The 18,252-nt window shown below is 38.9% G+C and overlaps 3 protein-coding genes across 3 annotated transcripts; 1 reads left to right on the top strand and 2 right to left on the bottom strand.

Moving 5' to 3' along the window:
• Positions 1 to 1,386: 1,386 nt before the first annotated feature.
• On the top strand, positions 1,387 to 2,636 carry LOC125237095 (mitochondrial transcription rescue factor 1). Its single transcript, XM_048144058.1, has 4 exons — positions 1,387 to 1,700; positions 1,904 to 2,046; positions 2,216 to 2,288; positions 2,369 to 2,636. The coding sequence occupies exons 1-4, from the start codon at positions 1,500 to 1,502 to the stop codon at positions 2,564 to 2,566; spliced, it is 615 nt and encodes a 204-aa protein (XP_048000015.1). The 5' UTR covers positions 1,387 to 1,499; the 3' UTR covers positions 2,567 to 2,636.
• Positions 2,637 to 2,778: 142 nt separating this feature from the next.
• Positions 2,779 to 8,994, bottom strand: LOC125237213 (stimulator of interferon genes protein-like). Its single transcript, XM_048144213.1, has 8 exons — positions 8,794 to 8,994; positions 8,574 to 8,624; positions 6,817 to 7,052; positions 6,523 to 6,614; positions 5,991 to 6,156; positions 4,683 to 4,851; positions 4,129 to 4,242; positions 2,779 to 3,820 (listed from the first exon to the last, which is right to left on the bottom strand). The coding sequence occupies exons 1-8, from the start codon at positions 8,864 to 8,866 to the stop codon at positions 3,729 to 3,731; spliced, it is 993 nt and encodes a 330-aa protein (XP_048000170.1). The 5' UTR covers positions 8,867 to 8,994; the 3' UTR covers positions 2,779 to 3,728.
• A 1,667-nt stretch (positions 8,995 to 10,661) lies between these two features.
• On the bottom strand, positions 10,662 to 15,680 carry LOC125237203 (pre-mRNA-splicing factor 18). Its single transcript, XM_048144201.1, has 7 exons — positions 15,436 to 15,680; positions 15,228 to 15,360; positions 14,858 to 15,033; positions 14,696 to 14,776; positions 13,829 to 13,963; positions 11,088 to 11,300; positions 10,662 to 10,937 (listed from the first exon to the last, which is right to left on the bottom strand). Exons 1-7 carry the CDS (start codon positions 15,496 to 15,498, stop codon positions 10,695 to 10,697), a joined length of 1,044 nt encoding a protein of 347 aa, XP_048000158.1. The 5' UTR covers positions 15,499 to 15,680; the 3' UTR covers positions 10,662 to 10,694.
• Between the last annotated feature and the right edge of the window lie 2,572 nt (positions 15,681 to 18,252).

Raw genomic sequence — 18,252 nt, 5'->3', positions numbered from 1 at the left:
TTTTTTTAAGATTATGAATTTTTAAGACTGTCTGTGGGAAGCCTAAAGGCCGCTGTACACATGGGGCCAACGGTTGGGCCAACCCTTGGAGCAGCCCCTTGGCCAAGATAAGAGTCGCTGTTTACACATTGGTGAACCAATCACTTGGCATTGGCCCTTCATAAAAGATGGACGTAGAATAGAAAAGGCTAGGTAATTCTAGGTCATTCATGTTGTCAGCAAAATTTAATTAATAAATAATAACCTCGTGATAAAATTAAATTATCTGAAACATTAACAATTTTTTGAATATTTTGATAAGCACATTTGTCTTTTTTAGGCAATACAATAAAAAATTGCAATTATTTCCTAAAATCAATACTATTATTGGCATAGATAAACTTATTATTTTCGTAAATCTTTCACTACTGTCCTCTCTGACGGCTGCGGCTGACGCCAAACTGAATGAGGCGCCAACGTGTGAACGCAGTTAGCCATTGGCTCCAAGATCCTTTGATGTGTGGATAAAAAACCGACACCAGTCGGTTGGCCGGCCAGCGCTGGCGCCAATTGCCAACGTACGGCCTAGTAGCCCTCTACACGCTTGGCCATGGGGTTGGTCCAACCGTTTCCCCCATGTGTACAACGGCCTTAACATATTACCGGGCCGGGCCAAGGTCATTCTATATATTTATATACATTCATACCTGTTTTTTTTTCTGTCTTCAAAAGCTTAGGCTTCCCACAGACAGTCTTAAAAATTCATAATCTTAAAAAAAACTTGTATGCAATCTGACAGTTCAAACGTGGTTCAAACTGACAAGACACTGACAGATCTGTCAGTGTCAATTTGCATACAAATTTTTTTTAAGATTATGAATTTTTAAGACTGTCTGTGGGAAGCCTTAAGCTAGGAACACACTACGCGGACGTCCGTCGTAAATCGACCGCGGACGGGAATCTGGACAATGGAAATACACAAAACCGTGCAAACTATCGGTCGACGGACGCGGACGTGGCCTTGAGCGCACGGACGTCCGATCGAAATCTGGCTCTCTGGATGTTTTGTTCCGTGCACACTGATAGGTCGCGGTCGCGGTCGTTTTACGACGGACGTCCGCGTAGTATGTTCCTAGCTTTATTCATTAATTTCAATCTAGTATTTTTTTAAACTTGTAAACATTGTTTATATCCTATGTCCACCACAGGATAGGCTATGCCTAGTGTGGGGACCAGACTAAAATGTAACTCACTGTGTTATTTCAATAAATGTTTCTATGATTCCAATGTTTCCATATGCTCTCCCACGAAATTATTATTTTTTGTCTAGTACTGAACGCACTTTTCTCGTTTTGACATTTCAATCAGCTGTTTAGTTTAGCCTCAAGCTAATTTTACAATGTCAAATTCTCTAAATAACCTAAAATATAAGCCAAGGATACTTTTAGAAACATTTTCAAGTACAAAGTAAATTAAATTAACTCTGCTAGGTAGCAAACTGTGTAGTAACAATAAGTACAATGTTTTTGAACAAAACTATCATAAATCCTATTTGGCGCTGCGTTACAAAACCTGTGTTGACAAATAATATAAGACAGGAAGTTTTGAAGAAATTCATCAGTACGACTGTTTGTTCAAAATATATTGTTACAACTTCTTTAGTGCCAAATAAATGCCAATTTTATTGGTCTTATAATACGATCCGACACAAATCAAAAAAGGTTTGTTGTATATTGTTCTGTTCTGACTTCTGACCTTGGTTGTCTAAAAGTAAATGGTGTTTGATAACATAACTGGGTAACTTCAACATCAATAATAGAATGTGTCACAAGGGATTAAAATGATAATATTTACAAAGGGATAAAAATTGTTCCCTTTCTAAATAGGTAGGTGTTGTAAAGAAGTACTTTTTTTTTCATTATAGCAAAGGGCCGAAGAGTCAGATGATGAAGGAGATACCCTTGATGATGATCCATCTTTGTCAAGAGATTCAAAAGTAGTGAAATTCAACACCACATCATTAAGGACAGACTTGATACTAAAAACGGCATTAGGAGTTGCTAGAAAGTGAGTATGTAGCGATTATAGCTTACTGCATAAGCAGTAATGTATTCAATAGTTAATGTAATTTTTGCAGTATTTATTAATCTGTGATAATTACCGCAGTACAGTAACAGTTAAAGGAAGAGCAACATGAGTAACATGATTTAATTCTTACATCTTTTTTTTTTTTCAGTAAAATAGAGCAACTATTCTATGAAAGTAAAATTAGAGTTAATGGAAAAAAAATTGTAAAGAAAAGTCTTTCAGTAAGTATTTATGAATATAAAACATTTATTATTATATCAGACAGGAGGCACAAGTTAACATTTTTTCCTATTTGTTATAGGTTAAAATAGGAGATGAAATTGATATCATAAAGACTGTTAGCCCAAAGAACTCTGATCATTTGTACATTTCACGCATTGAAGTGATGAATTTAACTGCAAAAGAAGAAACCATTGTAGTCACCGCACGGAGATTCAAGACACTGCTCATTGAAAATTATGAAACTGATCCATACAAAGGGACTGCAAATGAAGAATAATATAATAATAACCTGAGACTCAATCTCAACTAGTTTAGTAGTTTCTGTAAATAAATTATATTACTAATGATCAGTTTACATTTATTGAGCTATGATTCATGAAAACAATTTACCTTATTATCCACAAGGACCACAAGATACAAGATTAATAGTAGAAGTAGCACAAGGGAATATAACCCAATGTACTATAAAGCCGCGTATCGACTGCGCGCGGCAAACCATCGAACATTGGCTCGCGCGGCGGCCGCGCAATATGGGGACGGGTCTGCCGCGCGCGGCAGCTTGAACATTGGCGCGCTCGAACGTGCCGCGCGGCGAACCAGTTCGTGTCGGTTTTTGGTGGCGCGGCAAAGGAGCGTCAGTGTGTTGTGCGTGCGCAATTGGGACGGACCTAAATGAATGTTTGGTCACGGATCGCCTGCCGCGCGCCGCTGCCGCGCTATATGAAAATGTTGAGCTTTAAATTGGCTCGCGCACCAAAACGCAGGTTTGGCGCGGTCGAACATGGCTCGCGCGGCAGCCGCCCGCAGTCGATACGCGGCTTAAAGGTAGAAGGCATTCATATAGCATTGACATATGAATAAGTAGAGCTTTTTCATGAAAACTGAGGAAACTACAATGAAGTCTAAGAGGCATATTATTCTCCATTAAATACTCTACATCTGATAGACAAATTAGTGAATGAATTAAGCCTTTTGAGTAAGTATAATCATTTATACAATTTTAAAAATTACACCAACACTTTTAAGCTATCACTTCAGTGTCACACCTATAAGTTAATTTACAAATTTACCTTCACGCGATTCCCTATACTTAAAATATGCTTATGATTGTCAATATGTTGACTAGTGCCTAAACTACCGCTCGTTTTTTTTAACGCCGAACGTCTGCGTTATCTAATGCTATAGGATTCACCTTGATAATTCCTAAGTAAATGCCCTAACATGAGTATCTGTTATAGCTACAGCTAATAAAGGTAAAGTATACCGATATCAGTTCGTAAGTTAGGACATTTACTGCCTAGTATAAGTATTAACAAATTGTCTTATAATTATGATGGACTTATAAATTTGTAGGTTTAGCAGTCTAACTATGTCTAACGAGATAGCAAAAAGTAACACTTTGTAATATAAGCCTTAGAGTTGTTTCCTAGCTTACACATTTACTGGTCCCAGGTAATGTTCTCATAGTTTGGTTCAACTTCTTGAATCTTTGCCAATAGTATTTCAGCTAAATTCTCTTCAGGCTTTGTGTCTGTAAAAAAGAAGAAAAAATGGTTGGTTATTCATAGACGCTTTACAAGTTTGTGGGAAAGGAACAAAACATAAGTCAATAAATTCAGGTCGTAAGTTTTTATGAGTGAGGGGATAAGTTGGTTCAAATGGGGCGTCTTTACCCTATGGCCATCCTAGGTATGACTCTTGTTGGGATAGCAAAGCTAGTTGGCTTTGGGCGCTAAATACTGAAAATACGCCCATGACCCGTTCGAATGTATAAGATTGATTTGCCTGAGAACGAGAATTGCCGCGTCGGCTTTCGCCAGGGTTTATGAGAACTCTTACCATCGTAGTACACCAGGTCGCACTTGTCCCGCAACTCAGGATCGTTGTGGATGATGCTTGGCAGTGTGGCGCAAAACGACTCTGCGATCTCTTCCTCATCCGCCTTCGCCATAGCTGCAAAAAACATAATTATTAGTTATAATTTATAACATTTATATCATAAAGTTAAACTTTTGTGAGACATATTCGAATGTACACGCGTTTGTGGTTTTAAATCAGCGAGGCAAGGTACAGTTAAGTATGGCTCGCTTCTGCAACACCAACCACAGTGTGTTGATGGGAGTGGCGCACACCACATGCACGGGCCGTGGGTCGGTCGGGTGCCGACGCGACGGATCTTATACACATTGTTGTGGTACACAAATCAGCGAGGCATGGTACATCAACACTTACGTGTATACACGACTCGCTTCTGTAACACCATCCACAGCGTGTTGATGGGAGTGGCGCACACCACATGCACGGGCCGTGGGTCGGTCGGGTGCCGACGCGACGGATCTTATACACATTGTTGTGGTACACAAATCAGCGAGGCATGGTACATCAACACTTACGTGTATACACGGCTCGCTTCTGTAACACCATCCACAGCGTGTTGATGGGAGTGGCGCACACCACATGCACGGGCCGCGGATCGGTCGGGTGCCGACGGATCTTGTACACAGTATTGCGGTACACGCGGTTACACACGCCAGCGACGTCGCGAGAGATATCAGGAAGGCTCTACAAACAATAATATGAAATAACAACACAATACACTTGAGATCGTCGGAGACGCCGCAAGTCACTAACCTTAAGTTTTCATCGGGCCCTGCAGTGTCGTGCCGGAAAATAAAAGTATGGCTATTGTATGCAACTAAGTGACCACTTCATTGTATATCTTTATTTATTTATGATGCAAAATAAAGTGTTAATTTATCTCTAGATAAGCTTAATTTTATTCCTCAGACATTGATATTTAAATTAGCACAGTGATTGAAGAAACATGATGCAAATAAATGGTTACCTCTCTGATAAATGGAAGTTCCCTACTGCCTAAAATAACTTCTTTAAAATACACTTCACTATTGCTGATTGATTCTGAATAATCCAGCTTTGATGCTTTATTTGAAAAAAGCATATTGGGTCTAAACTAATTTGAACCTTAAATTCAATTTAAGGTTCGCGAAAAAATATTCAAAAACTTTTTTTTCTAAATTAGCTAAATTTAATGATTTTATTAGGTACTCATAATCACGAGCCCTTTCCATCCTACTAGGCAGAAAAAAGCGTCCCAAATTTAATTTTTCCACTTTGTTACCATTTTAGAGGCAGGGGAAGACCGAGGCGTGCGTTTTTAGACCAACTTAAAGAGAAGACCAACGTAGTGACGTATCAGGACCTCAAAAAAGCGGCAGAGAAAAGAACGGAATGGCGATTACTCCACAGACAAGAGCCTGGCTCTTAAATAATATGATGATGACCATTTTGTACACTGGTTACAAAGTGGAAAGCTGGAAAGTATGCAAAATAATAGAAAATTTTGGGACCATTATTTTGTCTCTTGTTTTTTGTCCTAGATCGAAAGGGCCCGTGATTTTGAGCACTTTCTGAGTAGGAAAAACATAAAATTTACCTACCTTAGAAAAAATATTTTTGGTGATTGTTCTCGCGAAATTGCCCGTATGTGCTTGTTACAGCATATTAAACCTAGAGAAGAGACATTCGCCTCTGCCGGATTTTATTACATTGTTAAACTATTTATGAAGATTGACCTATCTTCCTAAGGGGGATTCAAAATATTATGATATAACATCACAAGAATCTCTCTGAATAATAACTTGAAATTGTTGTTAATATCTACTTGCACATATCCCACTCACAGTGCATTGTTCCAAACGCGGCAAGCGTTCGTCGTTCTTATTGAAGGCTTCGAGGCTGCGCGGGCAGTGCAGGGAGCGCGGGAACACCACGAACAGCCGCCGCACTGGGAACGCTGCGCGCCGGTCCATCGCAGCCGTCCTTATAGCTTCCACCAATCCCTCGTAGCTGGTGACAACATGGATTAAAAAAAGATGTGCTCTCTATTAGACATGTTAGAGCATATGTAGTAGCAATGGAGACAAATGGATTAGTCTATCGTAAAAAAGTATTGCAAAAACGATTTATTTCTCGTTTATTACAATGCAAATTGAATGTTAACAAGTGTCTTGAAAACTGTAATATTAGACAGTCATAGTAGTGAGGCTACTGCAACAACAGACAGCCTAATAATAATTAGTAACATGAATAAAATAACTATATTGCAATACTTTAGTCAATAGATAAATATTAACACATATGGCTTATTCAATTGTTAACAAATGAAACTTTACCACAACCGCGCATGCAAAGCGGCACTAAGAGCTCACCCACTCGCCACCAGGAGGAATCACTTGGCACAGGAAACCTTCAGCAAAACTGCATGCAAGCGCCTCGCCATATGTTATTATAGTTGGTTGGCACTTCTGAAATTAGGTAAAAATTAATAAGATTCTGAGAATGTAATGAAAGTTGAAACAAGTTTTCATAATCTAATTTGTGTTTTTTTTGTTGATTCAGTGTTTTATCTAAAATCTGTTAATAGAACTGTGATTGTAGCAGGTATAGGATATGTATAAAATTCATAAAATTGATTTTATTTAGAACTGATTTATAAAGATATCTTACCATGTTTAAATATCTTACTAGAGCATAAGCCATCCAAAACACCAGTTGCTCTTCTTTTAACAATGAGTGTCCACAGTACACAGTGATGGGTACAGTGAACAGCAGCACATACAGGGACAGTTTGTATGTTTCCTTAAACTTGGGCACAGGCAGTTTCTTGTTCTTAACTGCAGTGCAAATGGTGGTACAGGTTAACTCGAAGCCTTCTCCTGCCAGCAGATTGGCTATCAAGGAAGCTGCAAAATTATAATTCTTATTAAATGTTTCAGGGTAGGTATGCATAATATGCATTAACCCATTCATGGCCAAGGACTGTCGAGCGTACACATCACGCCGGGCTACCATACAAACCGTTTTTAGCTAAAACGCGTGACTCAGCTCATGGGTCTCTGGCCTGGCGCGAACGCAAAATAAATTGCCGCTTATGAATCCGGCCAGTTGAACAACCTTATGCAACATTTTTACTAACCAACTGTTTTCTGTTCATATTCAAAATAAATGTATTTACTAATTTGTTGCTATTTGTAAGAATTAACATTTTGTAGTCTGACCAGAAATATATGATTGTCAAGAGGATGCTGTTATTCTCATATAATTAATTAATAATACGGTTCAGAAAAGTATTTAAAAAATATTTATAATGAAATTCCGCAACTTAGCGCGTGATTATGTATATTTCTAGTCATCCATAGTGACCATAGCCAAGGTCACAAAAATCACAAAATACGAAATCACTGAAGAGCACTGGGACGAGTATAAAGTCGCCAACGAATAAATCGTGACTAAATAGAATTTCCCATATTACTCTAAAATACATCCCCTCTGGATGGGAAAAATAATTTCTTGAGTTTTTGTCAAAAATACCACGTGAAAGATGAGACGACCGCTTAATCCGCCGCCGCTCAGGTGCATTCATTGTTTATTGGCCAAGTGTCACCGATAATCTTACATGTGGCCTGTCATGATCTTTGTTTTGGTAAACGTCATTATAATAGAAACAATAGAGCACTTAAAACTGTTATAAACACCACGCAAATGTTTAGAAAAAAACTTGTCTTGTAAATATTTGTCACACACTTTTATGATAATACAATAATTACTATTTAGTTTGTGACTGTTTAAGCCGCCCTGTTTTTGTAATGAAACAAAAAAATATAGCATGGTAATAAGTTTGGTTCTTAGAAATGTTGCTTGCTGCCATCCAAACAGTAATCCGTTGTAAAATGGTACAATTTGCAACGAATTTCGTCATGAAATAAGCTTTAAAACAATGCAATAAAGTTTATTTTTGCGTGCTATGAAAATATGTGTAGATTTTACAAGTAGCGCCAGGCCATGGTGACCCATACCTTGAGTCGGGTCTATAACTTCAGGCATATGTATATTATTTATATTTTTGAAATGTGGATTCATCCATTTGCTTGGAACACGTATGTATCTCGAATTTCAGAATATTGACTATATTACACTTATAGTAAACCAAACTTGAATATTTTCGACCCCATTTCACTAAAAAAAACATGTTTAGAATTTTTTTTTCATTATTACCTTATGAAAATGGTTGTTAGCTCAAACTATACTTACATTATTACGTTATATTACGTTTTGTTTATGTTTAAATCAGAATTTATTCAGGACTCGCATGCGAGTCATCGGCCCTGCGGAACTGTTCCACCATGACTCATAGGCTGAGTTGCTGGCCCTGAATGGGTTAATGATAATACTATTATAAATTAATTATTAAATATAACACTCACCTATTATTTGTAAATATTTTTGAGCTAATGCTGAGTCCATATTGCCGGAATCTAAAATATAAAATATCAGGTTAGAATATGACTTACGCTCAATTGCAAAATAGGTAGTTTAGGAATTATAGGATTTGGGTACCTGTAAAGTTTGTATAATGTGCATGGTCTAAATGAATTCACTAAAGTGCTATGTATCAATAAACTACTGAAATAATATTTAACTCACGATATCCAAGAATGAGGCAACCAAGAAACAAAATCTGGCCGCTTAAAATACGTTCCAGATCCTTCCCCGTCATCCTTTATCACGCAATTCAGTCTCATTTCATTAAGAGTATTAATAATTATGTTAGCCGATGTTTTATTTCTACAATTATAAACAAGCCGTAACTGGAAAGCATGGCTTTAAAACCAAAACCCACCCATATTTATTTTTGTTTACGATTAAGGCCGCTGTACACACATGGCCAACAGCTCCACCAACCCCCTTGGCCATGTGTGTAGAGGGCTACTTGGCCGTAAGTTGGCAGTTGGCGCTAGCGCTTGCCGGCCAACCGATTCGTGTCGGTTTTTTGTCCACACATCAAAGGATCTTGGCGCCAATGGCCAACTGCGTTTACACATTGGCGCTTCATTCTAGGCTTGTGCCGTCTCGTTCGTTAATCGGATCGCTCCGATCTCGTTCAATCGCTCCCACGAACTAGTTCGCTCCTTTAGGTCTTTTGCTCATTTAGTTCAGCCAGACCAGCGACCACTGCGGTCGGAAAGATCAGAACGAATGGGACCGAATAGTGTCAAAATTATACGAATAGTCCACAGATAGTAACATTCCGGACCGAAAGGTTGTAAGTAACAGAAGTTTAATATGAAAACTTGACGTTTTTTTGTTGCTCTGCTAAGTAGCTCTCGCTCTCGGTCGGCGCAGTCACACACTCATTCTCGATCCAAACCACTCGCGCTCGCCGATCTTATACTGAACTAAATGAGCAAAGACCGATTCCCAGAGCACGGAAAGATTCAGTTCATTTCGGTCATTGATGGGATTTTATTCCTAACAGTTCATAGTTCGTGAACGACACAAGCCTACTTCATTCAGTTGGTCGTCAGCCGTCAGAGAGGACGGTAGTGAAATATTTACGAAAATAATAAGTTTATCTATGTCAATAATAGTGTAGATTTTAGGAAATAAAATAACCTTGCAAATGTTTAATGTATTTCCTAAAAAAGATAAATGTTCTTATCATAATATTAAAAAAATTGTTAATATTTCAAATAATTTAATTTTACTACGGGGTTATTATTTTTTAATCAAATTTTTCTGTCAATGTCTATGATCTAGAATTTCCTAGATTTTTCCATTCCACGTCCATCTTTCATGAAGAGCCAATGCCAAGTGATTGGTTCGCCAATGTGTAAACAGCGGCTCTAATCTTTGCCAAGGGCTTTCACAAAGGGTTGGTGGAGCTGTTGGCCATGTGTGTACAGGGGCCATTACGTCAAACTGACATTGACAATTTGACCTAGGGTTGCACTTAAGATTTCATTTACCGGTTATACCAATGTTCAAATAATTCGTGGCGTTTGCACATAGCGCATTTGCTATCCATATTCCTACTTTGTAATGAGGAGGCACACTCAAAGGTTACGACAGATGGCGCCACCCTATTAGTCCTTTGCACTTGCATCGCAGATAAAGAATTTCATACATGAGAGATGAGAGCGAAAAAATAATGTTTTTTCTCTCTCTCACATATGAATGACACACACACACACTTGCACAGGGGCCGCCTGGCGGGATAAAATCAAAGAGAATATTTACTATTACGTACCAATTACGTACTAAACGTGGATAAAATGTCAGTGTGCGTCCTCATTGACAAAAAAATGCTCCTGTAAGCTTAGACCGCTGGATAGGCTTTCTGCCGCTACCTATATAAACAAATCAAGAGTTAGGTTAGGCGGCTATTATAGTCTCTCTCCCGCGCAGATAACTCAGCTGAAGATGTTTATAACAACTTATCTGTATAAGTCTGTGTCAACTTATTTATATAATAACTGTTTATTAGGTTATAGAATAGACATAAGGTATAATAAAAATCACACCACTCTTTTCTAAAAGGTAGATATTTATTGTACTGTCGTGGTATACTCCACACATCTAGAGGGATCAGTAGGAAAATATTCTTGGCATTTGGTCATGAGTCTTTTCAGGGCTTGGATATATTTCCTCTGGGTTTCATCGTTCATGACGTGAGCTACATTCTTAGAGAAAATCTTCTCTCTTCCTGTACGGGCGTGAATACCGACCATAGTCACGCCAATGGGCCATGGAGCATTACCAATCGCCATCTGGAGATATGCGTCACTCGCCTGGGAAAAGGGAAAGAAGTTGTTAGTCATACATTTTATTTTAGGGCTTTAAAATTGGTTAATTTATACTGGGTATTTTCTGCGTTTTCACAAGCATTTTGCCTAGTTTGCATGGTAGTATGTATGTACAGTATTTATGACCACACATACCTGTAGATAATTTCTCTCCAATAAGCACTTAGTAATTTCCATGAGACTGTCACAGATGTCTTCTGGTAGATTTTTTTTCTTGAGTTTCCTCATAAGTGGTTTGAGGTATACCTGTGTTTGGGTGTATGTTGCGCGAGTCATTTTATGTTTTACTGTATTTTTCTCAGCTGCAGTTGCAGAATTGAGTTGTTGACCCCACATTGTCAAAAGAAACTGAAAAAAAAAACTCTTTAAATTAAGAGTTTTGAATGATTCACGGTTATTTTCATTAGACTTATATTGACCGGGATATAAGTCAGTTCGTCAGTTTTCCGTGATCATGATGCATGCAACTGCGTCGAAATATCGGGAGCTCGACAAAAATCAAAAAGGTAATCACGGTCTATATCCCGGTCAATATAAGTCTCTTTAAATTAAATTCTTAAAGATAATATAATTACTCGTATTTCATAAAACTAGTCTATTTGTTTTTAATTAGTGATTATGAACAACTAGGGAACAAATCAAATTATTTTATTGAATATTTTTCGATTTGTTCTTTTTTTCAAGTAGTCACACTACTATATATAAATTACAAATTTAAATAGATATCATACACGAAAGAAAAAACGACAAGGCCCACTGGTGGCCGAGCCGGGAATCGAACCCGGGTCTTCAGCTTACGCGGCTAACGTCTTCACCACTAGACCACCCGCCCGCCGTGGTACCCGACGAAATTTCTCTAGTGTATGTTATCTCTGATAAGGCTAGGCGCCTTTGACCAACTCTAAGGGCGAGCAATTAGTGCTTGCACCTTCTATACGAATCCTTTGCAGGATTACGATATAGCGAGAGAGATGGTGCTGCCATCTATACAACTAGGGAACAAATCAAATTATTTTATTGAATATTTTTCGATTTGTTCTTTTTTCAAGTAGTCACACTACTATATATAAATTACAAATTTAAATAGATATCATACACGAAAGAAAAAACGACAAGGTCCACTGGTGGCCGAGCCGGGAATCGAACCCGGGTCTTCAGCTTACGCGGCTAACGTCTTCACCACTAGACCACCCGCCCGCCGTGGTACCCGACGAAATTTCTCTAGTGTATGTTATCTCTGATAAGGCTAGGCGCCTTTGACCAACTCTAAGGGCGAGCAATTAGTGCTTGCACCTTCTATACGAATCCTTTGCAGGATTACGATATAGCGAGAGAGATGGTGCTGCCATCTATACAACTAGGGAACAAATCAAATTATTTTATTGAATATTTTTCGATTTGTTCTTTTTTTCAAGTAGTCACACTACTATATATAAATTACAAATTTAAATAGATATCATACACGAAAGAAAAAACGACAAGGCCCACTGGTGGCCGAGCCGGGAATCGAACCCGGGTCTTCAGCTTACGCGGCTAACGTCTTCACCACTAGACCACCCGCCCGCCGTGGTACCCGACGAAATTTCTCTAGTGTATGTTATCTCTGATAAGGCTAGGCGCCTTTGACCAACTCTAAGGGCGAGCAATTAGTGCTTGCACCTTCTATACGAATCCTTTGCAGGATTACGATATAGCGAGAGAGATGGTGCTGCCATCTATACAACTAGGGAACAAATCAAATTATTTTATTGAATATTTTTCGATTTGTTCTTTTTTTCAAGTAGTCACACTACTATATATAAATTACAAATTTAAATAGATATCATACACGAAAGAAAAAACGACAAGGCCCACTGGTGGCCGAGCCGGGAATCGAACCCGGGTCTTCAGCTTACGCGGCTAACGTCTTCACCACTAGACCACCCGCCCGCCGTGGTACCCGACGAAATTTCTCTAGTGTATGTTATCTCTGATAAGGCTAGGCGCCTTTGACCAACTCTAAGGGCGAGCAATTAGTGCTTGCACCTTCTATACGAATCCTTTGCAGGATTACGATATAGCGAGATATTTAAATTTGTAATTTATATATAGTAGTGTGACTACTTGAAAAAAAGAACAAATCGAAAAATATTCAATAAAATAATTTGATTTGTTCCCTAGTTGTATAGATGGCAGCACCATCTCTCTCGCTATATCGTAATCCTGCAAAGGATTCGTATAGAAGGTGCAAGCACTAATTGCTCGCCCTTAGAGTTGGTCAAAGGCGCCTAGCCTTATCAGAGATAACATACACTAGAGAAATTTCGTCGGGTACCACGGCGGGCGGGTGGTCTAGTGGTGAAGACGTTAGCCGCGTAAGCTGAAGACCCGGGTTCGATTCCCGGCTCGGCCACCAGTGGGCCTTGTCGTTTTTTTCTTTCGTGTATGATATCTATTTAAATTTGTAATTTATATATAGTAGTGTGACTACTTGAAAAAGAACAAATCGAAAAATATTCAATAAAATAATTTGATTTGTTCCCTAGTTGTATAGATGGCAGCACCATCTCTCTCGCTATATCGTAATCCTGCAAAGGATTCGTATAGAAGGTGCAAGCACTAATTGCTCGCCCTTAGAGTTGGTCAAAGGCGCCTAGCCTTATCAGAGATAACATACACTAGAGAAATTTCGTTGGGTACCACGGCGGGCGGGTGGTCTAGTGGTGAAGACGTTAGCCGCGTAAGCTGAAGACCCGGGTTCGATTCCCGGCTCGGCCACCAGTGGGCCTTGTCGTTTTTTCTTTCGTGTATGATATCTATTTAAATTTGTAGTGATTATGAAATTAACAGTTAATGTCATTAAAGAGAAATAGAGTTACTTCTAAGATATATTTTACCTGAAGCAATGTCATGATAACATTCATATCATGGTTCCTGTCTCCTTGGCCCATAGTTTTGGCCATTTCTTGAATAAATTCATATGTGACAGAATCATCTAAGGCATCTTCTTTTAAGGACTTTTCAGTATCACTCTAGAAAACAAAAAAACTTTGCTTAATGTAAAATCAACACAAATCAATTATAGACAAATTTATCATTGGATTTTTCCTTAAACTGAGGCCACTTTGTATAAAATGTAAAAATCTATTGAGTCTCATTTTTAGGGTTCCGTAGTCAACTAGGAACCCTTATAGTTTCGCCATGTCTGTCTGTCTGTCTGTCTGTCCGTCTGTCCGTCCGTAATCGTTAGCACTATAAAGCTGAAATTTGGTACCAATATGTATATCAATCACGCCAACAAAGTGCAAAAATAAAAAATGGAAAAAAATGTTTTTATAGGGTACTCCCCCTACATGTAAAGTGGGGGCTGATATTTTTTTTCATTCCAACCCCAACGTGTGATATATTGTTGGATAGGTATTAAAAAATTAATAAGGGTTTACTGAGATCGTTTTTTGATAATATTAATATTTCCGGAAATAATCGCTCGTAAAGGAAAAAAAAGTGCGTCCCCCCCCCCCTCTAACTTTTGAACCATATGTTTAAAAAATATGAAAAAAAATCATAAAAGTAGAACTTTATAAATACTTTCTAGGAAAATTGTTTTGAACTTAATAGGTTCAGTAGTTTTTGAGAAAAATACGGAAAACTACGGAACCCTACACTGAGCGTGGCCCGACACGCTCTTGGCCGGTTTTTTTTACTATCAATTTACCCTAGGCCCTGTAATCTGTAAATGTAATAAGAAAAATGCTAAAACTTACTTGGGTTCCAAGTGCTAATATTTCATTCAGGTAAGCTTCATCCACTTTGTCCATAGCTTCTTGAAAATCATTTCTGAAACCCTAAAATATTAAAAATCAGTTAGGATAATTTTCATTTTTACATACAATTATGTAGGAAAAAGTTAGAGCATAATACTTTACCCTATTCGCTTCAGGTTCTTGTATTTCAATTCTTCGCAATCTTCTGAAAGCTTGTACTTCACTTTCACCATACAGTAATATTGGGTGGCCCCTCTCTCTTAACCGTTTTATAACCTCTGATCTTGGCAGGGGTGCACTTTCGGTTTGCTCTGACTCATTGCTTTCTTGTCTTTTTGCTGCAATTTGGTATAATAATGATGTATATAATTGATACATAGCTTAAGTTAGTAAGTAAAGTATTACATATTTTTCATTTAATTTAAAAATATGTAATATCGCTCGCAGACGTTTCTGCATGATAAAAGACATTGAGAATACAAATTTAAGTAAAGTATTCTCAACCCGCACCATATTTCAAATATATGGGTACCTTTTTCCCGCTTCTCTTCTGTGTCCCGCTTTTCTTCCTCAGCCTCTTTACTGGATTGGCCATATTTCTTGAAATATTCCTCTTGTTCTTTTGCCAGAAGGTCGCCTCTTTTGAAATACTTTTTGTTCGCATTCTGTGAAACAAACTATTCAGTTGAAGTATATATTAAATAAGTTGTTCATTGTATAATTTTTGTGTTATAATTTACCAAGACATTCTTTTCCTCTAGAGTCTTCCGTTTTTTGGCGATTTCTGCTTTTAAGATGTCCATAGATTTGAGATACTAAATTATCTACGTTTGTGACGGAATTTTAAAGAAACCAATAGCAAAACAACTATGTTTATACGAAGTGCGCCAAACATACGCTTCCAACTGTGCTTCCAACCATGAAAATCAATCTTTGATGAAAATCATTGAAACCACTATGCCAATTTGATGCCAATTTATGGCATTGTATTGCTGTCAGCTGTCACTGTCAAATATCTTTTTTTTATTGTGACCAGGATGCTAAGGTTTTGTAGCCAAAATAGTGCTAACAGACTACCGCGATATATTACTGCCAAGGCTAGGTCACAACCACATGACAACCACCATCCATGAGAGTGAGAAAAAAGTATCTCTTTCTCGTTCTCATTATGGGTCCAACATGGATTTATATATTATTAAGCTAGATTGAGTTGTTTGGCCAAAAAATGTGTCCATATGAGAGGGTAAAGTTGGGGCTGGTGTCCCTTTCGCACATATTGCCACTGTCAAAATTATTTGAATGACGTCATCACTGTCATTATTTGGGGATACCAGTCAATATTCAAAGTTACTACCATGAAATCTACTAATACAGAATTAAAGTTTTTTTTTGATTGCGCAAATGTTTGGTTTTATGGCTTCATAATAATGAGTTACCAATTCGTTACAAGGTATTAATATCCTTGCCTCGATATAATACAAAAATAATTTAAGAAGTTTATAAACTTAGTTATCATACAGGTAAAAATACTTCTACTATAGTAATCTCTTTAACACTGGTGTCGCGACCAACGCGAAACTATAGAGCCCCAAGAATATTCCCCTGCGGCAACACTGGCGGCGCCCTCTGGGTGGAGCCATAGTAAGTATCTCAAAGTTGTCAAACTACGTGCCACGTAGACATTCCACGAGGCGCGAGAAACGCGCCAGTACTTAAAAGTGTAACACACAGTGAAGTGATCCACGTGCTATCCAGATATTGCAGAGACGACTAAAGCTAAGTATTTATTTATACTTGGTGGCTCACAGTGGTGTAATGGTATCTCTTACAATTGTTTCCATATCTAACTAAAGGCTATTACCTCGATTATCTTAGTAACAGACAAGGCGCACTAAAGGTGCCACTAGGTGCCGAGTTGTTTATCTAAATAGTAAGTATGGTACTCAATCCTGGAAGACTAGTTCTCCAGAGGCGCAAGCAGACAAGGCACGCTAAAGGTGCCGGTAAGTGACAGGTAGACACACTTAGAATAAGCATGCATACTCAATCATGGTGAGACCGCGGCGTGCTCGGCTCAGCCCGGGGGTCGAGGTCGCCGGGGGTCGAGGGGCACGTCGGCGGCGTACCTGGCTCAGCCCGGGGGTCGAGGTCGCCGGGGGTCGAGAGGTACGTCGACGGCTCACTGTTCTCAATCCTGGTAAGACTAGATCGCCAGAGGGTGAGGTGCAAGTCCACGGCGTGCTCGGCTCAGCCCGGGGGTCGAGGTCGCCGGGGGTCGAGGGGCACGTCGGCGGCGTACCTGGCTCAGCCCGGAAAGACGAGGTCGCCGGGGGTCGAGAGGTGCGCCGACGGCCCTCACTGTTATCAATCCTGGAAGACGAGTTCTCCAGAAGAGTCGGTATGATAGGTACGAGGGTGTTGACAGTTCAGCACGTCCTCACACCCGCCGAGCTCCAGACAGACGTGCCGTAGTGTGGCGGTACGTCTCGACTATCCACTTGGGCGTGTAGGCGTCCGAGGAAGATGTATTTGGTGTACCCTGTCTGGTTGAATAAGATCAATCCTTAGTATGAGTAGTATGACGATGATGTATGTTCTAAGGGACGGTTGTTAGGAGAATACCATATTCATGAGCACTTAAAACCCACAGATCACGGAGTGACAATCAGCCGCCGTAACATAAAAGCAAGCGAAGCAGATCAGAGGCTCACCTGGCCCCGAGAAGGTTGGGACAGCGTGAGCGTGGATGAGGAATCATCTATAGAAATGTCAGGTATGTATACCATGCATTCTGTTTGGTGGTCAGTATATATATTGACCACACACACACAAATAAGTTGCCATCCTTCTCCTTTACGGACTCGTAAATGTACCGTAGGCGGCTAGGAGAGGGGTGGCGACAATGGTGGTTAGTGCTGGGATTGAACAGATATAGAATCAAGGCATAACCTAAAATGAATGCAAGGTATACTATCCTAACATTAAACGTATTATTCTAAGAAAAATAACATGTGTGTGTCAATAGTAACAAAAATTGCAAGATTTGTACTTTAAGTACACGTGCGGAATCATATAATTACAGGGTCTGGTTCAACATCAATTTTGGCTCATTTAGTTATGAAAGTTACTTCAAGAGCTCAATAAGTGAAGACTTTTAAGAATAAAGTAATTTCATTGACTGTGTAATACGGCAGGATATGAGAAAATACATCATGGCGTACTCTCTCGGCTAAAGGATGGTTTACTTACTTATAAGATACATTTTATTCCCCGTATAAGAAAAAAGGCTCAATTGTTATAAATAATGTTTAAAAAATAAAAGTATGAAGATTTCAGTATTCGTCCGAATTTATGAAATTAAAAATTCATTATTCAAAAATAAAAGGTCATGTTATTGAACAAAGTTGCTTCCGGGATACGTCACGAATACGTCTCTGATTGGCCAAAAGCGAAACATGGCGGCCATCGCGCCATCGCGGCGGCCATAGCACGAAGTAGTGTTGCTACAGTTACAGTAAGAAGATTACCCGAAATGTCGGGAGAAAATTACGACTCGA

Source organism: Leguminivora glycinivorella, chromosome 2 (assembly GCF_023078275.1).
Source record: "Leguminivora glycinivorella isolate SPB_JAAS2020 chromosome 2, LegGlyc_1.1, whole genome shotgun sequence".
In the NCBI taxonomy this organism is placed as follows: domain Eukaryota; kingdom Metazoa; phylum Arthropoda; class Insecta; order Lepidoptera; family Tortricidae; genus Leguminivora; species Leguminivora glycinivorella.
Note: the sequence above shows the minus strand (reverse complement) of the source record. Positions and strands in the feature narration are given on the sequence as shown.